The 24,165-nt window shown below is 46.1% G+C and overlaps 1 protein-coding gene across 1 annotated transcript; it reads right to left on the minus strand.

The window, feature by feature from the left end:
- Window positions 1–352: 352 nt before the first annotated feature.
- Window positions 353–15,887, minus strand: TMED10 (transmembrane p24 trafficking protein 10). The gene is made up of 5 exons (XM_086613712.1): window positions 15,666–15,887; window positions 11,482–11,602; window positions 6,912–6,985; window positions 2,544–2,670; window positions 353–2,066 (listed from the first exon to the last, which is right to left on the minus strand). Exons 1-5 carry the CDS (start codon window positions 15,885–15,887, stop codon window positions 1,945–1,947), a joined length of 666 nt encoding a protein of 221 aa, XP_086469838.1. The 3' UTR covers window positions 353–1,944.
- Between the last annotated feature and the right edge of the window lie 8,278 nt (window positions 15,888–24,165).

Here is a 24,165-nt window from a genome sequence, read left to right on the forward strand (position 1 = left end):
TTTTAAAATAAAGATATCTTTGTACTCAGGTAAGGACAGGGAGAGGACATCAAAACAGACAAGACTGGAAAAGCCCCTTTCTTGTACTGTCTTTTCAAGTTATATAAAAACAAAAGCAAAACCTTAACAGATCTACAGGCTTCAAACTGTAGGACCTAAAACTACCTTCAAATGACTTCTGTAATTCAGTCCTGTGGCATCACTGCTGTTCTGCACTGTAACAGCTCTCAAAAACTTAAAAGGATAAAATGGATGCAAGGGCAGAGGAGTGGACTTGGGTTCTTAATATGGCTTTTTTGATAAAAGAAACAAATTTAAAGCAATCTAAGCACTTGCCAGTGGAACTAACAACTCGGCAATGGCAACAGGGAGGCAAAGTACTAATGCATTTAGATGACAGGAGGTCATCTTTTCATCTTCTTTCCCATTGCCTCATCCTGGACAACCATTTTCTTCCCAGAAATAGATCAGATTCAGGTCAGAAATTGTAAAACCATGCTTTTTTCAAAATGCTAGGCTAGCCTAGGGCCATGACAACCCCTTCCCTAGCCAGAAGTGTCTAGGCACATGACACCACAATGCTCTGCTGCTGAACCATTTGCTCTGAAGGACTGCTGAAAAGGTGAAAGAATTTTAATCACTGCCTAAAAACTGCAGCAGATAAACCCAAGAAGTTAACCTGCCTGTTTTTTCCCAGCCTGGCTTATTTAACGTCATGCCATCTGGATGGCTGAGAAATGATGAGAAGTCACTTGCTCTCTCCGTGGTTTCGCGTAGCAGAATAACAATTCTGCTGAGGGCACAGTTCGGACTTCCCTAGATGTAGAATTAGCCTATTCCTACCCTGTACTGCTTTTCTGAGTTCAGCCACATTCTTCCAACTCCTCTGCCAACCTGAAATGCACCCTCAGACCTCAATGCAGGGTACAGGCCCTTGTACTTCAGAAGAGCAGCAGCCCACCTTGCTTTGAGGTCTCAGAAAATGAGGTTCATCCAGCTGCCTGCTGGATAAACGCTACACTGTTAGATGAGAAAAGTCTGCTGCTCAATGTAAAACCAAGTTTCCTAAAATAACCTGCTCCTATTTGCTCTGTGGCTGTATCTGACTGAGGCCTCCTGTCTGCACAAAAGGCTGTCCCTGATCAAGGCTTTCAGGAAAACTGCTGCATCACTTCAGAACAAGACAGGCAAATCCAAGACAAACATGTGGAGCAAGGGCGGGATCAAGGCTTGACAGCTTATTTGAGCAAAGAAGGTTTCTCCTTTCCAAGCTCAAACTCGTTCCCAAGCCCTCCTTCCAAGGCTCCCCTTCCTCTAGGCTGAACCACTGTACACTCACTCAAGTGCCCTAACCTGTCAGCACAAAGACACCAGCTCCCACAGGGAGAAACACAGAGGTCCGCGACTGGGACCAAACCTTGGACCTCCCTCTATCCTCAGGCCCTGCTGGAATGATGAATCCTATTGCTTTGCACTCACCTCCGTTTGCACGAGGCTTAGATCCCAGCTGGTGAGAACAGGGAATCCCCTGCTCTGCCCCGGTGCTAGCTGCATGGCACCTAAAGAGCTCAGCAGGGTCAAGTGGCTCAGAGTAACACTACAGTCACAGACAGATGGGAGACATCATCAAGCCAAGATTATAAAAGTAGAACAGACAGCGCAAAAACTTGCTGCAGCTGTCATGGAAACATCTTTTTTTATTTAATCGCTGCCCCAGGAATCCCCAAACCCATCACAACCTCCCCCACCCTCAACATTCAACAGGATTTCACAAGTCCTCCGTTGCCTCCAAAGTTTAGGCTCCCCTCCCCCTTCAGGGTCCACGTTCCTGCAGAAAAGCTCCAGTCAGCGGGTATCATCTGTGAGACGGCTCCCAGGGGGCCATGGCTGGGTCCCAGCGGTGTCCAGCTGGGTCTGAGAGGAGGGGGAGGAGGACTTGCTCCTTTACTCAATCAGTTTCTTAGCCTTGAAGAAGCGACGCAGGTAGAAAACCTGCCAGGTGGCCAGTCCGATGAGACAGCACATGGAGAAAATGCTGAAGTACAGAACGCGGGTGTTTGTCGACTCTGAAACAGACAACAAACCATTGCACAGGAGTCTGACATCACAGGATGTGCCTCAAGAGGGTGAAGTTCCCAGGATTTTCTCTCCCCACCCCTGTGAAACTTCAAAGGCAAGATACCACACAGCATGAAGGCAAGGGCATCCAAGCACCAGCAGTACTTGAGAATAAAAGCAGAGGGCACAACGAGAAGGATAACGAGAGGGAACAAGATGAAACTGTGGTTAATGGGCAACATTAAATGGTACAGACTAATTCACATTTGGAATGGAGACATGAAGAAATGATTTCTAGAGATGAGACACAAAAGACTTGGTGACTGCTTCACAAGGAGAGAAATATCAGCAGGTTTCCCTTACTAGGAACAGAACAGGCAGACCACCATAATTGCTTGATCTCCAAACGCTGTCGTAATAACACATTCAACAGAAATAAGGGGTCTTGGAGCTCCGCCCCTCTGCAGGAACACACAGTCTCTTACCATTCGTGTCTCTCATCTCCTCTTCTCGCTTCTTCATATAAGCAAAGTCGTTAACGATGGACTCTGAAAGATCTTCCAGGCGCCTCAGTTCTACTTCTAGAGGCTTCAACTTCTCCACTTTCGCAATCTAGAAAACAGAAGAGTCAGGCAATCACTGAGCCAAAACCAAAAGCTCCCACATGGGTTTTTACTGCCAGTTTGAAGCACTCCTCCTCACACACTACAGATCTGGGGCATCCTTCCCCTAGGGAAACACCTCTACAAGCCAGAAACTACCATTGCATAAAACACTATCACTTCTCCCACCTGCTCTCTGAAACACACTTTCCTACTACCCCTCCTACACAACGGAGGAGCACAGTGTGCATACAGGCACATTTCTTCCTTATTCGGCCTAATGTTAGTTTATTCACAGTTGGCTTCTGAGGAGTGGGCAGAAGAGCCTACTACATGACTAAACCTCCAGTGAATAGAAGTCACAGACGGAGATACAGGTGACTAACTTACATACGCATACAGTATTGCTCTATAGGCACGCAGGATATCAGCACCGAGACTCACTTTGCTAACTGTTGCCACACACCCCGGAAAGCCTGGGCAGCCTGGTTCCCAGTCGTAGTGGTCTGATTACACCCACAAGAGCTCAGAGCTTTTATTACTTAGACTGATAACCTCAAGTGCAGCATATGCTCGTGGTAGGAGCCATGCAGCTACAAAGTGCTCCATCTGCCTCAAGCCACCAGATGACGCTGCTGGAATGCTTAGAGGACGGGCTGCGTTTGAGCCAGTTCAAAAGAAAAAGAAAAATACACTTCCCTCATAAAAGCTGGTTTTATAGGACATTGGTTTTGTGCAGAACGTGCAACCCACAGTCCTACAGTCACAGACTTGTATCCAAAAAGAAAAACCCGCAGGAAATTCAATTAGAAAGCACAGTCCACACCAGCAACTATTTAAAATTCAATGTGTACACATGTGTCCCTGCCCTAGTCCCTGGCTGCAACCTGACTACACATTATGTAAAATCTGCGACACAAGAACATTACTCAAAGGAAACTAACTGCAATTCCTGTTACTGCTACAGCAGAGGGTTTGGGTAACTCTGGTCCTTGCGTAGAATTCGTCACTATTACCGATGAGCGACAGGCCCCTGCCATAAAGGTCAGATGCCACGTCCCCGAGCAATGCAGCAGAAGAAAGATACGCTCCAGAAAACTACAGAAAACACAGGGAGCACCTGCAGCTCACCTCCAGTCTCACCACCATGCAGGATTACTCAGACATAAGCCGCAGGACAGCATCCCTTGATGGCCCTGGTGCCAACAGACAGGTAACAGGGCACCTAGGGTGCAGGCATCCCCAAAATGCTGACTCCGGAGGCAGCTGCCTGGACGTCAGAGCCCATCTGAAGCGATGCTCGTGACCAGGCCAGTGTTAATCAGCCATTTCACTGAAGGGTCTTCACATGACATGCATATCCTGGCAAGCAGCAGGCCATCAAGCAGTCATCTGAGGATTTTTATGCTAAGGCAAACTGTATATTACAGCTCTGCCAGCACAACAGTGTCAATTTGGAGTGCATTTGTGAGGAGGGTAAGAAATGGGAGGTTAAACCCCTCCTGCTTTGTAGCCAGTAGGTTGTACTGACAAAACCCTGCAGCCTTGCCACATATCTGCCAGCAGAGCTTTGCTGAAAAACTGGCACCAGTGTAAGCGTGCCTGTGGGCCAGACTCTGCTGACACCGCTAGAGCAGCAGGTCTGTAACACACACAAGATCTCAGGCAGCTCTGCTGACAAGCTAACCCTGCACTGACTGGCTCCACTATCTTCCTGGTGGGCACTTTTCCTCATTCACAGAGGCCTACAAAGGTTCCACTGGGAAAAAAACAAGTTTTGTCCATTCCATCCTGCGTCCCTTCAGCTGCTCTTAATAGGTGTAGCTACAAACATCTGATAGTTACTTTCAGTCTTGCATGTACTCTGAGATGCACATCTTGGAACCTCTTTCATCCTTAGCGAAGCCAACATGTACAAATATTCCAAAGGGTTTTGTAAAAAGCCCACCAAGCGTCTGTGATGGTGAAACACCATCATCCTAAAAAGAACATCCGGACCACCAGAACAACTGAGACAACTTTACTGAACTTCTCAGAGGCCACTCAAAGATTCATCAAAGCCTAACTCCCTACCATAGAAAGAGACACGCTATGGCCAAGAATCAGAAAGGAGTAGCTGAACCGGAAAGGCACCTAGATCACCAAGCCTCTGGGTGCCCTCTGAAAAGTCTTTTCACTTTTCCCTGCCTTAATTTCTGCTTACTGAATGGAGAAAGTTATTCCTCCCTACCCCAGAGAACGAAGCTATGACACTGCCATGCAGTAAAGTTTTCTAACCCACCTCGCTCTCCCAGTTGCTTTGCTCCAAGAATGTCTGGATCTATGAAAGCTTATGAAGCCAGACTTAGACATCACCCCTCCTCTCACTGCATACATCCATTCACAAGCAGGACAGTATCAGTGACCCTCATTCAACTCCCTGCATCGAGTCTCCTTGCAGCAGTTCAACAAGAACTGGGGAGGGAAACAGGTCACTGGTACCTTACAGCAGATGAACATCACAAGCAAAAGGCTCAAAAAGGCAGCAATTCCAGGAGAGAAACCTGAGCAACAGTCCTCCCCTCTGACGCCTTACGGCAACCTGTCAAGACAAAACGCACAAATACTACAGCAACCTGCGGAGAGGATGAAAACAAGAAAACGCACTGCAAAGCAGTGTGGCTAAACATCCATAGCAGCTGAACAAACAATAAACCAGTTTGAGTCCTTTGCAGACATGCTGCTCAACAATGCTCAACACAGTCTGCACCTCTTGAGAGGTTCCCACAAGTCGAGGATGCTTGCCACCACTGCCAAGATCTGCATTTCATATCAGACGGGACTCCAAGTCTAAATTCTTTTCCCGTGTTTGTCCATGGACCCTTTCCATCCATTTAACTACACTGACGAGCATAACGGATACCTACTTTTATTCCATGACAGTTTTATCAGTACAACTGGTGAGTACATAGATATATGGGCATAAGAAAACCTTTCTGCATAGGGACAACGCTTCTAGGTAGCACCACAGTGAAGTAACTAGACTATGCTGTGGGGTTGTATTTAAAGAGATTCTGTGCATGTAGTCACCATAATCCTCCCAGTTACGCCCTCAGGGGTCATCCCTTAAGATTTCAAGATCTTGTAATCCTTCAGTAGCTCCTTGCCAGACAGCAGGCCCAAAGATTGCTCTGCTCTTCTCTGACCCCAAGTGCTTTTTTACTCTCCATGTAAGGTGTGCCCTAGACTGACTTATGCAATGATTGCTCTGCTCTTCTTTGACCCCAAGCACTTTCTCATTCTCCATGTAGGATGTGCTCTAGACCGACTTAAGCCACGCAGGACCAGCTACCCCAAAGCTCAAAAGGATATAAAAACTCCAGCATGCCCACCTCAGAAATTTGTTACTTTTCTAACTGACCTTATACACAGCCTCCTCTGCTACCCACTCTCCTCCCTGAGGCATCTCCCACGCTGCTGTGTGCAATGGACACAGCAATCATTTGCAGGAACCTTTCTCTGCCAACAACGTTCATTTTCTCAGGCACGGGCTCTGTGCTGGGGGCTGACTGACCTGAAACTCCAGTGGGCCAAAAGCATAGTAGCAGCCATCAAAATTCAGCCTCCAAACCAGCCAGGACTGTCCCAGCCACAAAGCAACTGCTATTCCACACAGCTGGCTCTTGGGTCTAAGCAAGCTATGTCCTTCTAAGATGGAAACATCTAGGCTTTATGTCTGTTTGCAATGTCACGCCTTCAAACCAAATACCCATTTCACACCAGCTACTACTCTGCCAAACACCTTTACATTGATAAACTGCCAGTTCTTAGAAACACACAAGCACCACTCCAGAGCTGTTGAGCCAGTTCATCCTACAGTCAGGAAGGTAAGAACAGTAACAACACAACTTGACCTTTCGGAGGATCTGATATTAACCTAAAATGCCCTCCGCTACTGGGGCTGGGAAAACTTCACATCTCACTCTCTTGTTGTCCCTAATATCTATGCCCAGAAGCTGGGTCACGCTGTCCTAGCAAAAAAACTCACACTTTAGGCCTCAGTTCCCAGAGTACAGAATTAATTTTAGTTGATGTTTGTCTTTTTTTTTTTTTCTCCTTTAACATACAAAGCTTCACTGGAATTGTAGGTTGCAGACAGGCTTTCATCACCGCTGGGAAAACAGCTTCCCATCACGAGCCCCAGCTCTACAAATGGCATCACGTGAGTGCTGGGAAAGGCGAGCCTGCAGTGCAGGCAGCGAGGGGACGTACCTCCTCGTAGTTCTTTGCTTCAACTCCATGCTTCATATCCAGAATCACAAGCTGGTCCGGCATCCTCCCTGTTCCTGGAAGCATAATGAAAGGATTCATTGTGCGAAACATTCAGCCTGCCAGGAAATCATGAGCTCTCCCCACCACTGAGGAAGAACTCACAACATCCCTCCCCTCCCTCCACGTCTGCAGCTAACTGCGGAGGCAGCACAGTCCAGCCTAAAAATACAGAGACTTTACAATAAATCCTGGCTGAAGGAGAGCCTCCCAAAGATAATGAGAACAAGCTGTAACAAAAAGTGCTAAGTGTGTGTAGGACGCAAATCACTGTAAAAACTGCAGAGGACTAGAAGATGAATGCCAGCTGCTATGAGACAGCCTGGTGAAAGACAAGTCACCAGAGGGACAAATACTCAACTGGGAAGCCCACATTTTTCCTAGCAGGAAGTGCACCAGCAACTTGTCAAGGTTACTGGGGTTGTAAATGATTTTACATTCAAAGGAGCAGAAGGTAAACTGCTCTAATTGAGAAATATGGCATATGGGGACTGCTGACCCTCGCATTCTGCAGTATCTGCAGAAACAAAGGCAAACTCTTTATCAACATATCTTCCAGGGAAAGAGCAGCTCAGATGTCCAAAACCCACATTGCTAACACAAATCCCAAGATGGCAGGAGGCTTCTGAAGCCAGGAAAATGCCCCTTCAGAGAACTGCCAGCTGAAGCCGCACAAACAGCAAGTAGGATAAGGCTGCAGTCAACAGCACAGTAAGTATCTTTTGAGGCTGCAGCCCCCAAGCTAGGGACACCTATGGCCAATAGCTTCTTTTAACTGCTACAGATTATCACATCTGAGAACATTCACAAGGGGAAAAAAGAAATATATAGGATAGGCATGTAAGATACTCTAAAAAAATGCAGCATGTCAGGTGACCCAAATATCATATTCCACTATACCACCCACTAAGAAAATGTCTGTACATAACACATTCCCAAATCCCAGCACTTTGGGGCATACAGTTGTCCTCAGATGACTGCCAGCAAAACACAAGGTCTGAATTCACTTATACTATGAATTTCAGAGTCTTTATCCAGAAGCATGTCCAATATTCACACTTTGCCTAAGGAGGTTGCCAGGTGGACATTTCCTCACAGCTCACAAACAAATTCAATGTACAGGTTACACTGGGTCACTCCAGTTGGAGCTAGGAAGATACTTCAGATCTTCAACACAACATCCTCAAATTTTCTCTCTACCCACCAAACAGCTCTTCAACACCAGAGCAGAATCACCTCCACCTTCTACTGCCAGCAGAACATGGAATAACCTATTGACAAGACGGTCCATATCAACTACAAACTGTTTCTTAAATTTCCTGAGGGATACAGGAGCTCAAAATTCAAACCCAGCTATGTAAGGAACCAGTGGATAAATCAGGATTAGGATGGAATTTTTTGGTTTTCTTACACAAGGTCAGTTACTGTGAAAACAAACTCAAATCCCAGCACTGTTCTTTAACAGAGAGGCTGTACACAACCACCCAGTGCTTCTTTCTCCAACCACAAGTTTTGACTGCTTATGCCATACATATATCAGCATGTCTGGAGACTGGCAGGTAGGACAGTAGCTTGCAGAAGAAAATTCAAAGCACAAGTTCAGTGAGAGGTTTTGTTAATGTTGTTTAAATTACAGCAACCTGAGTGGAGAGCTGGAGCTTCCAGGAAGAGATGAGAAAGATGAAAAGGCCAGTGAACAAGAGAACAGAACTGGAAGGATTAATTTGTCAGGCTGGAAGGGAGAGCTGCCAAGAGGCAGTAAAAAAGCAGAAAACTTAGAGCTGCTGGGTGTAAAGGGACAGAAAGCAGACATTCTGCAAGAGGTTAACATTGTCAGGGACTGGCCTGGAAATACTCAAGCTACTCTTCTACAAATTTACTGAGCCCAAGGCACTTGGAAGCTCCCTTCAAGCTCATCGGATCCTCAGTAACTCTCTGCTCTTCCTGCAGCCAGGGCTCACCAGAACAGACTGGATCAGCAACAAAGAGAAAAACAGTTCTAAGTCCCAGAGATCTTGAACTAAATTGATATCTACATCCCCCAGGAAGTCTTCAAGAGGTCATCTCACATGAGCATAGAATTGTTTCCTGGGAGATGAAGAGAGGTCCCAATTTGCAAAGTCAGTGAAAAAACAGGATGGTTGAACTGGATGTCAAAAAGTTTTCCCAAAGGAATTCCAGAAAAAATGAGCCATAACACTCTTCAGAAAGTTTGGGAAGAGAAGGATTACAGAAGGAGCAAAGAGGTGAAGATTAGCACACAGGAAGAGCCCTACAGGGGAGCATGTAGTGCAGGCCAGGCTGTTTTTCTCAGAGATTAGCATACGGTGTGAGTGTAAGTGTGCCTGGACACAGAGCACTAGCCAGGACAAGACCCTTCCAACCTGGAAGAAGGAAAAAAGCCTGTCATGCAAACACCCATAGCTCCAAGCAGCACCCTAAGAACTCTTCCACTCTGATAAGGTGGACCTTCTAAATAGGACCTCCTTCTCACTTCCTCTTCCTTCTTTCTGTGGTTAAGGACTGAGCAATCCCAGTTGCTTACACTCCTCAGGTCCTAACGGCTCTAGGCTTCCTCTACCAACAGTTTTTCTCTCCCAGTACTCCACCAACATCCTCCTTGGCTGCTGCATTACAAGTCCTGACCACTTACTGTGGAAAAAAAAAACAAAAAACAACCAAAACCAACTCCTTTAAAGAGAAACATGGGTATAAAACAGTGCTTGGTCAGTTCTCCCATTCCCTGACCTTACAGAGGAAAAAAAGCACTTCCTTGTGATGTGGTTACTTCTTCTACAGTACTTCAACCAAGTCCTGCAGATGATCAAACCTTGCAGTGCCACTTCTCTTACTTTAATTCCTTGATTACCAGCACAGCATGGGAGATCTGGAGATATTCATCATGCAGCATCTCTCTTTAACATGGAATTTGGGACGTCTGGGCTCAAGAAGAAAATGGCAGTTTGGTGGACCCCAAAGAGAAAGCCTCCAGAAGAGGATTCAGCTGCTCAATCAAACAGCTCGAGATTTTGGCAACTCAAGGTCCCACTGGTCAACAGGTAGAAGCTGCACTTTGAAATATTTTATGCTCATCAGTACTGAAAGCTTTAAAACAAACTTGCAACAATACAAGGGAGCGAGAGAACAAACATTTGCTACAGTCAAAACAGCTATAAGGGGCTCAGTCTCGGCAAGAAACCTCTGGTCATAAGCACTGAAAAAAGAGTCTAGACACAACTAAAGAAAGAAGACTTTCCCACTTCAATGTGTGATCACATGGAAGCTATGAAAGGGTTTGTGGGACTGTCTGGAGACCTCCTAAATACCCAGGTGTTGGACGATAAATAGCATGAGTGACTCCCAGATGAGTCACTACTGTCTGCATGTCTCCATGCGATGCGTTAAGAAGCGTTGGGAAGCCCTACCTTTGAAGTGAAATAAAAGCAAAATTCTGAGCATTTTGGGTCACTGTCTTATCTGTAAAATACTATAGAAAAGGTGTTACAAGCCAGGTCCCTCCCAGCAAAGAAGATAGCCTTCTCTTTCTGGAAAGTTCTCTTCAGCTTGCAAAACATTTGTATCTTATACATGGAGCAGAACAGGAAAACAGAGGATATGAGGAATCCATATCTGTTGAAATATCTTTCAACAGATATGAGGAATGCTGCTAGTGACTGCTCTGTGAAATGCTCTGGGATCTTTCAGGATAAGATCTAAGAACCACCATGTCCAGGGAGCAGAACTCTCACAGTGACTGTGAAGAGACGGGAGCACCTACGAACTTGCATGCGCTAACACCACCACAAATGAGACTAGAGCCCACGTGTTGGCTGTTTTCTGCACGTTTGTCCTGAAGTTGAGGCCAGCCACTCAAAGCAGCACACGCGTCACACTCACAGGAAACCAACCTCAGTGCTCGTTAGGCAACCATCCCTGCAGCACAAATGCAAGGCTGACGTCCTGCTCATTTCCCCTTCCCTTTATTGACCGCTTAGAGAGCAGTTGTTGAGTGCACGTTCTTTACACACACCCACCCCCAACCCCAGAAAATGGCTGCTAACCTAACGCAGGATTGCTGCCAAGTACACAGTGTGAAGAGATCTTATTCCACCAAATTGGAAGAGATGGTCAGGTGGGGAGAAAGACAGGGTACCTGGCTTGAATGCAAGATGAGGAGAAGCATGAAAAGGGCAAGAGAGGTGTTTGTTTGCTATGCAGTACTGCTACTCATTGCAACTGTGGTGACCTCTGCAGGAGGAAAAGGCGAGTCCCCTTTCACAGGAAACGCAAACGGTCAACACAACAGCCACAGAGGATTACTTAACTTGAAAGCAACATCGACAGCAGATATTCTGCAGTGAGACTGCCCACAACCTCCAACGATCAGCTTTAAAAGTCAAACAGTGTTCTGTGGACCACACTCAGGATCACTTTACTCATAACCCTAATCCACAAATCTACATGAACTTGTTCAGAAGCCAGAAGCAGCCAACAGACCTTTCACTTCACTTACCCACAGGAAGCTTGCTCTCAAAGCAGGCCTCAAACATATCATAGTCTTCAGTGGTGAAGGCAAACTTGCCCTTAGTGGCATCCTCCTTGGCATACAGGATGTGCCCAGCTGAGTCAGTTATCTGTAAGAGAGACAACGAGGGTGAGAAACACAGTGCTTTGCTGCCACAGGCTCACGCTGCCTGTGCGGGAAGAGTTCTCTTGGCCTCCCCTTTGGATCTGCTGTTTTCTCCTTTCAACAGTTTCCCTCCTTCCTTGTGACTCTATCAGTTCCTCCCCTCTCATCCCCGCTCCAGAAGCAGACAAAGTCAGAGTATCTCTAAAGTAATTATTGACTCGTAGGTTAAACAAAAAAAAAAAACCACCCAACAAAAGCAATCAACCGACCAACAAAACCCAAAACTGAAAACCACACTAATTCCTCTTCCTCCTGTAACCCCTGAATACAGACTACATATAGGAAGTCTATCTGAACCAAACTGTTATTCATTGCCTTAATTTTGCATGCAAAATTCCCATAGCAACAGAGATACGGAGAAACCTTATAGGACAAAAAAAGACTCATTCCCCAGAAGATGAAATGCAGAAGGGCACATCTATTCCTCTAGAAATGAACCATCAGCGTGGCCCTGAGTTATACAAGGTTTAGGTGCCAAGATCCATAAAAGAGGCCACTTTAGCGGACAATTCAGACTACACAGACAGAATAATGACTGCTTTGCACTAAGTCTATAAAATTACTAAGAATAGGCAAAAACTGTAGAGGCTCTACAAAAATGCTTCAACAAAGAGTAAAAAAAGGACACACGTTTCACAATGCAGACTTGAGAATCATTGTGCTCAATTAAAGGCTTCATCCAGTTGAAATACACTGATGATAGAGAGGGGTGAAAAAAAAATTGAAAGCATTAAAACACCTTCAAGTGTTAAAAGCAACAGCATGTCTTCCACTGAAATGCCTCCCAGTTTCTCTCAACTGTATCCTTCAACAGGCATGTCTAAAAAAGCATGGGTGCTGAAGTTACTAGGGGTCTTTGAAAGTCTTGGAGGTGAAGAGACTGAAAAGCTTGGGAATAATTTCAAAGGTATATAAGATAGAAGTACATAAAATAATTTGTGGTATGGAGAAGGTAAGTCAGACTTTCACCTTTACTCCATCTTACAATAGAAAAACAGCCTCATTTCCCTGTACAAAGGCCATACAAAAGGGCCATGTACTCAAAATTATTCTAAGGAAACAATCTTCTTTCTTCTTATTAGAACACCTAATTAACTCCCTGCCACAGGATACCACTCATGCCAGCAGCCTGCTGGACTCAGAACAGGTGCGGACTGTCACATGGATAATGACGGTTGCTGCATTAGGCAGCAAAAATAATAAAGTATATAGATTCTCATGCCTGAGGGTATAAACATAGCAGGCAAGGCTTTAGGAACAAGCTCCCTGTACATACAAATTATTCTGTAATTGTCTGTTACAGGATTTGTTGTAGCTTCCCCTGCACCATATGGTATTCATCAGCATTCGAGAACAACAAGGAGAACTGCTCTCCTCCTGTGCTGCAGTTCCTGCTCAGAGCTCTACCTGTAATCAAGCGGCCAGCGGATGAAAGCACACCTGCGCAGCCCAGCACAGGCAGCTGCGTTGCCATCCCCCTGCCACAAGCTACTGACACAAGCCACCTCCCGTCTGGAAGCCACCAGACTATCTGAAGCACCATCTCCAGTCAGTTGTGCCTGTTGGAGTGCTGGATTGTCTGCACCTGATCATGCAGACATGGTGTAAAAGCCCATGTTTTGGCCACCGTACGGTGCACACTATTCGATGGAGCGGTCCTGCGTAACCGAAAGGCTAGTCTCATTAGGGTGATATCATATAACCTGCACACTGTGTTCTCCATCCCAAAAAGCGGTGACAAGAACACAGTAAAGAAAGCTCTCAAACGTCCCTATTATTTTGAGTCCTATTCCCTTAGGGCTTTCTAGAGACTAGAGCTAATCTTTAGCTAAAGGGTATTATGCAGCTTGATCCATTTTTGCCCTTTGCAGCTCTAGCAATAGCCTGCTCACGAACAGGATTCTGGACAGTAAAAGCTCTGCTATCCGCTTTCATCAAAATTGAATAGCATTACCCAAATCAGCCAAATGCACTGCCCGTTCAGCCGGGCGTGCGGGGGTGGGAGACGCTAATAGCCCAGCCAGAATGCTTGTGGGGGAGTTGACCTGAAAGAGATTTTTTTATGCTATTCTAACGTTATTTACGGTAACGCAATCCCCCTACAGACAGGGCATTGTTCGCCCTTGACAAACAGCCCAACAGTTCCCCAAACCGCCGGCCTCGACAATGGGGCAGAGGCACGTGGCCAGGCCCAAGCAAGACCTCATCCGCCCCGACACCGTTCCTCGGCAGCCAGCTGGCAGAGCCCACGGATTCCTCCAGAACAGAGGGTGCCACTATTAGCGCTGGGGTATCACACACACAAAGCTTAGCTCACCAGCAGGAACCGAACTGAGCCTGGCCGGAATTAACTACCAACCTCCTATGTTCGGTGGCCAGACCCAGGAGACTGAAGTAGACCACCCAGTTCAGAAGGAGAGAGACCACCTGCAGACACAATGTCTTGAACTAACCTTCCCACACAGACACAAAAAGAAAGTACGCACCTAGCAGAGGGATTACAGCACTTATAGTAGGCCCAGCATGTTGGCAGGCCACAGCATACCTGAGCAATAAGAAGGAAAGCAAGAATTGCATCTAATATAATTTCTCCTTTGTAACTTTCCAAACTAGTAAAGGACTTTTTTCTTTTTTTAATCTAGTTTTTATTTTGTTGTTAGGATAAAATAGAACTTCCATGAGCAGACCTACCTGGACACCAGCTTCAGCAACAAAGCCAGACTAAGACCCAAACGTGGGATGCATTGCTTCACCACTTCCCCACCTCCCTAGACAAGTCCTCTGTCATAAAAGTGAGTTTTGGAAGAGACTGTGGGGTCACTTGACCTACAAGTGGGCAACCAGAGAACCAGGAGGCTTGGTCACCAAGTCGTAAGAGACAGATAGGAACACGGCACTCCATCTGAAATACGTGCACCTTACCAGCCAAATAATAGAGCAACATTTTAAAGCATTAAAGCTGCTTGCCTCTGCCTATACACAGACAAGTTTCCTCTTACGAATGATGAAGAGCAGCACAACAAGATTTTTTTAAAATATAAGACTCCAGAAACAGCCTTCTCTAGCCCTAACCAAGCACAATGGCCAATAACCCAAAGTCTTCAGGTGTCTGTAGGCAGATGCTGGAAGGGCAACTTGACTTCAGGACATCTCAAATACTCACTCAGTAACACTGAGTTCAGAGACTGTCCTGTCACTGTTTGTTTGCGTGCTTAATTTTGAACCCTTTGGGAGCTCAGACAGGAATAAAAGACAGACGGAAAGCTGTTACGAACTGACTGCGTAGCAATAGACCTTACTCAGCTAGTTGGGAAATTTGAAGAAAGCCTGGGGGAGGCAGATTGTGGAGAGAATCAAAGTAAAGCTGTTGAAGCTTGAATAGCTACTTGTCACAATGGTGTATTAGTCACGTATATTCTGCTGACCCTTCCCTTATACTCCCTAAAGACCCTTCAGGATCCTTTTCTTTCCAGTAGCAAATACCTGCCTCCTCAAAATCCACACGAGTCACGACACAGCAAGATGGGAACAGGCATTTTGTCTACTAAAACCTTGCTTCTGAGCCCTCACCTCGCCCTTTCCCTGCGGCCTGCTCCTCCATCCCATCGTGCCAGGCCGTACACGAGGAGGGAGCCCTCGGAAAGCCACGTCACCATAACTCTTTCCTCCTTTACATGATGTCAGCCGCCTTACGACGGCCTTATCGCAGCGGCCCGTCCCGCCGGCCGCCGTATAATCCGCCGTACGGATTCACCACCGTGCGGATTATACGGCGGCCGGCGGGACAGACCGCTGCGATAAGATCTTTGGGATGAAAAAGCTTGTATTTGGCTCAAGCCAAAGCCCCACGCGTGGGTCGGTGTCGCGCGCGGAAAGCGTCACCCATCCCCCACGCCCCGCCCTCCCACTGTGGAGGAGGCGGGGCCACGCCGCCTGCCCCGGCCTTCATCCCCCACCCCCGGCCCCAACCCCGGCCTGTCAGGGCGCCGCCGCCGCTGCGGCCGCACCTTGAGGTTGGCGGAAGGTCCGGTGGAGGAGCCCGGCGGGGCGCCGATCTCGTACTCGCCCGTCACCAGCGTGTCGCGATGGATCTCCTCCCGCAGGCACTTCCGCGCCTTGCCCGGCAGTTGGAAGGAGATGGGCCGCGCCGGGCCCACCAGCAGCAGCAGCAAGAGCGCCAGGAGCGCGGCCTGCCCGAGGCGGGGGCGGGCGGGCAGGGGCAGCGGCATGGCGGCTGCTCCGGGTGCGGCAGGCCGAGCCTCCACCTCCGCCACACGTGACCAACGCCGCCGCCTGCGTCACGGCGGGGGCGGGGCCGGGGGCGGGGCCGCGCGAGGCGCGCCGCGGGCGTGGGGATGCGTGGCGGTGGCGCGCGCGTGGGCGCGTCGTCCCGCGGGTCCCACGGGTCCCGGGCGAAGAGGGGCTTCGGTGTCCCCCTGACCGCCTCCTCCTCGAGGTGCAGGTGTGCTGGGCTTAGGTACTGAAGCTTGTCCCTTCGAGTGAGCTGTTAAAGAAATGATTAATGAAATTAATTCGTTAATAATGGATGATGATGATTAATAGTAATTTCATCCATTAAAGAAATTAAAAATTTTAAAAAAAGAAATATCAAACCGTGCTCCGGTGCAGGAGGATTGACAAGCAGTCTGAATTTCCCAGAGCCTTCCACACAGCTGGGTGCCTCCCAGGTCCTTCTCTGGGAGACGCCTTTGCTGTTTAATTATTATTCTCTTAAATTTCAGAGTAATTTCCATCTTGTCTTCCTCAGCCAAGAAAATTTAGTTTTATCAGTTGTCTCACTTCTTTGGCTCAGCACCCTGCAAATACGATACCGGCAGAAGTACATGAGTGGTTTTGACAGTTAAATGATATTATAATGATTTTTAAAGATACTGAGAGGATTATTTTTTTTCTCTCCCTTTCCAGCACATGCTCAGATCTACTTTTTCTTTTACTTTCTCTTGGTCTATTTTACTCTTTAGGAAAACAGCATTAAATAACCAACCAGCTTCGGACCACTGCTTCCCATGGCACCACACCACCAGCTCCACTCCGCTCTCGGTGCTGGCCCTGCTGCAGAGCACCCCAGAGAGCAGCATTGCCGGGGAGGGTGTGCACGAGTGGGAGAAGTGACTTGCTCTGTCCTCCATGTAACCTGCCTTCACACAGAGGGAGAAGGAGGAGGAAAAAAGTCCCACGTGTGCGGTTATGATCAGCACAGCTGCAGTCAGCTCCCAGGATCAGCTGCAAATATTTGGATGTGCTGAGATGTATGAGAAGAAAGAAATGGGTGGTGATATTGCTAGAAAGTAAAAAAGTTCTTGTATTTCTATTAGCCTGAGTTAAAAAAAAAAAATAAGATTACACCGTTTCTTCACTTTTATTTCTTAAACATCACCGGTCCTCTCTCATTGGGCACAACGTGTCTTTAATGACAAGCAGTCATCAGGAATCGATACGAACTTCAATCTTAAGAGGCTTAAACCAGCAAACCAAATGCCTGGGTGTTCATGTGGAGATCAAGACGAGCCGTGCCATGGCCACAGCATTTCAAAGAACAGCTTTGTGCATCCACATCCTTGTGCTTGTTTTTACCGAGATGATACGATGAAGCCCATCGTATGAAGGAACAGAAACTCAGCCCAACTGTACAGTGACGCAGTGACCTCCTTGCTTGGAGGGAAATAAGAGAACCCTCACAAAAAGAACCTCCCAACACTAGACCTTTGCCCTTCATTTAAATGGCGTTTTAGGGAACCAATATTATCCTTAGCAGAGCATGTATCTTTTAAGTGAAGGTCAACTGTGCTCAAATATTCAGTCCATTACTTCACTTTAACCTCTAGTTTATTGCTTGAAATTGGATTTGTGGTCACTCGTTGCACATATCAATACATCTTTATTTTCCTAATTGGTTCAGAAAACCTTTGCTTACTTGGACAATTAAATTATTTGAAAGCTTAACTTTAACAAAATAAATATTTAGCTCTTTCTGCAATATGTCAAAGTATATTTGCACAACGAAAACATTCTTTCCATTGTAGCACTTAAGGCAGAAATAGATATTATTTCATGAGCTTTGAGAAACTTACATTCCTAGAATCTGAAGCTATGAAATGTTGTAATGTTGTATCACCAAATTCCTGATGAAACATGCACAGCACAGCAAATCTCTCCGTGCAGAACATTCCTCATACCAATGATATGCACCCAGCCCTCTCACACATTGAAAGCATTCAATAATGCCTTATTTTCTGGGGCAAATATCAGAGAAAGGGGCCTATTCATGTTAAGGGAGCCTCGCTTTCTAAAATCGAAGTGTGGAGTCAACCATCGAAGAGCAAATGTATAACTGACTACAATCCCTTCCTATTGTGGCTGGTTTGTCACAGTACGTTTTTAGATGAGTTACATTGATCATTGACAAATTTATCCCCCAGTTTCTGTTGTAGCCTTCTCTCGTGTGGATGCATTATGCTAGAAACTGCCACACAAGCAAGTTCAGATCTAATTATAAAACTCCATCAGAGATGCTTTAGTGCTTTAGTGTGTTGTGAAAGATAGTACTGAGAGGCTGCCAGTCTCTTCACAACCCCCAGCTTTTCAGCTTTTCACTCTTTAAAGCACTTAAACATGCAATGAGGCAACCTTCCTTGAGTGTGCAAAGTCCCTTCTCGCAGAAGGAAAGCATTTTAAGATCCCTTCAGCTGCAGGTTTAGAAATAGTCTTGCAGGGACATGCCTTAATGTTTCCACATACTGGAGGCTGGCAAAATGAAATGCTTCCTGCAATTCTGAAACACTTAACAGAGGAGAAGAAGAGATTGATAACTTGTTACACAACTTTCCAGATGAAGCCATGACCTATTTTAGCCCAATCTGCTGTGTTACACGTTGTGGGAGCTCAGCAATTAGCTGGAAGCAGGCATTCGTTCTCACTGCCACGAATCCATGGACAGATGGGTGTATCCCCAAAGCAAATATTACCTTGGCACCTGCCACTCATGATACATTGCCAAAATTCAAAGCGTTTCTGGCATCTATAGTTTTTATATTTCCAAATATCCCCAATGCAGTTTCATTGCTGTCTTGAAAATAATGAAGAGAGCAATGAATTACTCAGTTTTCAGCCCTGTGTTAACAAAGGAGCACTGGACACCCTTGGGTATCTCTGTAGCTTGAGGCAGCAACGGCCACTGAGGAAAATATGCCCTTTCTAACTTTTTCCCAGCTGACAAAGAAGTTCACAGAATGCTGGCAGTAGTCAATATTTGCCATACCAAAATGTATCTTTTAGCTACAGTAAAGAAAACAACTCTAATTTGCTGTCTCCATGAAACAATGTGTGTGAATGTGTGTGAATGATGTAATTAGACTTTTTTTTTACTGTTTCTGCGTCAGCTGCTGTGGCATTTCTGCATTTTCTTCTAGACAATAAAAAGTTGAAACAATTTTCTTTTTAAAAACTATTCTAGACTTACTTTTATGCTCTAATCCTTTTGCATTCTGCCTTGCACCTGGCAATCCACTACAAGCTACTGAGAAACTTCTATAAAAACTACATGTGCTTTAAGATGCTAATTGCTGGTTTTACTAACCATGCAAAATTATTCATCCACTTCTTCTGGAAAAGTGCAAGGCCTCTTCTTTTAAGGGGCTATATTTGAACTCTTTGCTGGGATATAACCATCACAGTCACCATCGTGATCACAATCCAGATAGGGATGTTATTCAATCAACTAAAAATAAATCAGTGGCTAAACAGCTGTAAAACAGCATCACACTGCTCTGCCTCCCCTGTAATCTGTCCCAGAGACCCCAGGTACTGTGTGCTGGCCATATAGCTAAATTATATAGTGTATGGATAAGAGGCATGGAATAAAATATCCTTTAGACATGAAAAAGCTCATAAGGTAATTCCTCTGAGGAGACAATCTGGTTTTAAAATACATATATATACATCTGTAGCCATTTCACCCAGTGACTGAAATTATTTCTGCCTAAAGTAATTACAAATCCTGCATAAATGTGAATTGGTTTTGCTAGAAATGAGGTGTATTGGGCTTGATCTGAACGGTGAGATCATTTACAGAAACAAAACACCCTTCATCAAAGATAGCGCAGGTTCCACACAAACTGCTTTGAGGAAGCGAGCATTCACGAGGCTTCTTTTGTCTCTCCCCAGTGCTTTTCCTGCTGCCAGGTGGGTTTTGGGGTTCCAAGGAGTAGCCTGGCAGGCTTGCAAGGCTCCCTCCTAGATTTTTGACCTTTTTTGAAATCTCCGGCTTCACTTCCCAGCAACTTTCACCTACTGCCCTTCTGGAGCTCAAGAGGAGCCAGTTCCCCTTTCCCTTCCCAACAGGAAGCTCCAGCTGGAGCCCTGCTTCTCACACTGCCCCAGCAGCCTGCACCACTTGAGCTCCCAGCCAGCAGAGACAAGCTGGCCTCTCCTGCTCACCCTCAGCTTCATCCAGATGGACTTTCCCAGCAAACACCAATAAAGAGTCCACCTAGAAACCTCCACCCTCTGCAAGAAGCAGCTGGCTTGTTACCTCCTCGCAACCCCCCAGCCCCTGTCCCGTCCTCCTCTGATCTCTGCGATAAACATGCCTCTGCTCAGGGATGCTAAGAAATTGCTGTTTACAGAGACTTTCAAGAAGCTCTACGAAACATTGCATGCAATTTTGTTACCTAAGCCACAACTCTTAAAAAAAGTAGAGGCTTGGGGCACTGTCATGTCTTAACAGGCAAACTCTCCAATGTTAAGTCATACCACTATTTTTTTTTCAGTTGTGACACTCAGCGCAGGCTCAGGCCACCACAAAAGAGAACACATTTCAAGGTTTAGAGTGTAATTTTATGGTTACTTTTTCTTAAAATAGTAGAGTTGAGATCCATCTAATGAAACACTCATCTCTGCATCTGATGGGGCATGGGGGCTGCATCCTCTTTCCTAAGTGATGTAGAGAAAGAGGTTATTCTAGAGAGAAGGTCATCTCGTTCCGAACCAGACATCTAAATCTAGTGAGGCATATTCCACCCTAGGCTTCTTCAAACTGAATTTATGCTGAAAATGAGGTCTAATCAGCAGTTACAGTGTGTATTGTTGCTCTGCACAAGTCTGACTGAGCAGTCTCCTCACCCATGAAACAAATGAGTGAAATGAAGAGATGGAGCCAATTTGTAATGAATAGCACCTTAAATAAGAGATAGTTGGCCATGCTAGGTCCACCTCCCTGTAGATCAGGTGGACTCCTCACTCACCTCACCCCTGTCAACTGCTGGGGTCCCCCAGACCAGCTCCCAGATCCCCCAGACCAGCTCCTCCACTGTCCTCTTTCTGATAATGGCTAGCAATAGCCATGACATGTTTACTCCAACATCAAATCTTTACTGGTTGGAGCTAGTCAGAGGACCTCAGAAAAAGCCTCACTATCCTTCTTAAAGCATACACTGACTTTAAAAAATCTGGATATTCTTACCAGCTGTATACATTTCAATGCTTTCTAATGTTGCTGAATTCTTGACTTAAATGCCTTCCAGTCGCATTGTCCAATGTCTGTGAAGGTATTTCCTTAAAGCAAATTCAGTTTTTCGCAAGTAAAAGCTTATCTGCCACAAAACTCATCCTCCAGTTGTACCTGGTGGGAACATAGCCAACTCGGCTCTCAAGGACGGTGGAGGAGAGACAGTGACTGAGAGAAATACATGAGTAGGTACGAGAAAAGGCTATGTGTGTATAGTGTGTGTAAGTGTGTTTAAGAGCAACTCTTCCCAATGATCCCAGTTAAGATGAGTTGTGACTTCAGTTGTATTTTTTAAAGAAAAATTCTGAACTGAATTCTTAATGTAACCATCCAGAGAAACTTTCACATGTCAAAAGTAACGTGAAAAATACCCAGCAATTAAAAAATAAATATTCTTATGTAGGCTTCGCACATGATAGCAGTAAGCTTTTATTGTGTAGGAAGCCTGAAGTCTTTTTATTACTCTACTATGGTTATGATTAAATGTCAAAAAGGTTTGTTACTAGAGGCTGTATTTCTTCAAGGACTAATTTTTTTTTTTTTTTTTGACTTTTCAGCTATTTAACATTGTATCTATCTGTTCTCAGATATTTTCTTTTTATATGTAGAAAGTATGTGTAAGAACACTGGACAGGGAACACCAAGACAGGAGAGAGCACGAATCTCTATTTTAAGCACAAAATTAATCTCAGCTGTAGTTATGGAGCCACTATTTCTGAATTATATTTTCTTCATATCATCTGGTAATAATAAACAGAAGATACCTATGCACAAGGACATTATATCTGATCTTTAAGGTCCCTTCCAACCCAAACTGTTCTATGAATCTATATGTTTCAAAGAAGTCTCCATGGTAGATGCAATGGAGAGTACCAAGCCAAGTTCTCCACTGCACGCAACCCTTAATGAATTCTTCCAGATTAACGTGATTTTTGTCAGCTCAGAACACTCTTGCTGGTTATTTGAAGATTTACATGAAGAACATTCCTTCCTGCAACTCGTCCGAGTGGTCAGCATCTAACAAATGGCTTAATGGATATTACCTCGTGTGTGTCAACAACAGCGCAGCTGAATGCTACTCAAGCCGCCAACTCTTGGGAGGAGGCTTGGCAGCAAAGGCAGCAGTTAGATGGGATGTTTATTGGAAGTCTTCCACCAGCTGCACTGTGTGGTGGCTTGAGTGGTAGATTAAAAATATTTCCCCTTGTGAAAAGGGGAAGTTGGCTGGATGAACACTGATTCAGCGGGACATATTCATAGCCTCAGCAGAGATTGGTGTGTAAGAAAGCGAGAATGGGAAGCATTGAATTAGGCCTGGGAAGTCCCCTCTCTCCACAGGCACATGAGGAGAGCACTTATCCCTGGAAGCTAGGCAGCGTGGCACGTGGACAACAGGAATATTAATAACTCCTCTGCGGCAAGACTTCTGCGGGGCAGGATGGCTCACCCAAACCACAGCCTCTGTGGTCAGTCGGTGCAGATGGGCAACTTCTGCATTGCAGAGTTCCTTCTGCAAGGGCAAGCTGAGCTGCTGGGCTGAGTGGGGATGCTGGAGGCAACCCAAAACCCAGGGAAGTGTTGCCTCAGGGATACCAGTTTTCTCACCACTGGCCACAGGCAGGAAGTCACTCCTGAGCATCGTACCAATGACCGGTGGTCTTGCAAGCCCTGTCAGTGCACCGGGATTAGCGAGTACCAAAGCTATGGCTGATCATTGTGTGCAATGTCTGATATGGAGAGGGTTAATAGAGAGGCCTTTTAGTGAGAAACTCAAGACAGGCTTTCTAGCTGGAGGGAAAGGAAAATCAGGAAGCGAAGATGGATGGGATATGCAATCGCGGGTTCTCATCTGTCCTGCAGCATGACTAGGAAGAGGATAAGGATCAAGTGGTAAGGGCAACGTGGAAATTTCCTTTGCCCTGCAGAAGCCTTGCCAGGTGGAGCAGGTCACAGGAGAGGTGTCAGAGAGGTGGGATAGCTCTGGAGTTTGTCTCGGTGCTGGCTTTGTGCAAGTGGCTCTGACTCACCAGGGCAATTCTGGACCAGGGGGGTTTCCAGGAGGCTGGGGCTGAAATCCCCAGGGATGTTAGTCTAGACAGGGTGCTCTTCCCTTTGACCTCATCGAGGGCCTCAGCTTCCTCTTTATGCAAGTAACATCAGCTGCCAGGACAGGTTATTTTGGGCTACAGAACAGTTATGAAAGAGCAATGTGCTGAGGGTTTGAGGAAAAAGATGCTCCTGTTGTAAGCATCCTTTTCAGACCACAGTTGTGCCAGGCTCCTCCTTGCTGCTGCTCCCAGGAAACAATTTTTATTCCTGACGTCTTCTAAAGAGACTCAAACAGCCTGAGAATGGCTCCCTGCCTGACGCCGGGCGACAGCTTGTAAAATAAGCTCTAATTCCCTCAGGATAACCAGAGGGAAATCCCAGTCATTAAATCTACCGTCAAGTGACGTAAGAGAGATCGCAAATTAATCCTGCTCTCCATTCATCTCATCCCAGCAGAGATGCCGCTAGTGAAAACCAGTACTCCAACAGCCCCAGGGGAATCCCAGAGTGTATCATAGTGTTCTCCTGCCCTTGCTTGCAACAAATATGCCTGGAATTCGATGTTCATATGTTATGTCTTCCATCCATCAAGATCTGGTGTGCAGAAGAGGGGACAGTGAGGTGTGAGCACAATGGAAGCACCAAAGGCTTGCCATATTGTATGGCTAGGACTTCCCTGCCCATGGCAGGGGGGTTGGAACTAGATGATCTTTGAGGTCCCTTCCAACCCTAACCATTCTATGATTCTATGATTCGACGATTCCATGATATTCTGTGCTGCTGTGCTGTGCGACCCTCTCTCTGCTTTCCCCGCAGCCAGTCCATGGCTGCCTCACCTGCCTTTGGTGTCTCGTCACTGAAGCGGACAGCGTGGTCTGAGCAGGGGTGATTTGTGGCTTGCAGAAAAAGGATACGTCTTGTGAGTCCTTCTA

The sequence above is a fragment of the Tauraco erythrolophus genome, chromosome 6 (genome assembly GCF_009769465.1).
Source record: "Tauraco erythrolophus isolate bTauEry1 chromosome 6, bTauEry1.pri, whole genome shotgun sequence".
NCBI lineage: Eukaryota > Metazoa > Chordata > Aves > Musophagiformes > Musophagidae > Tauraco > Tauraco erythrolophus.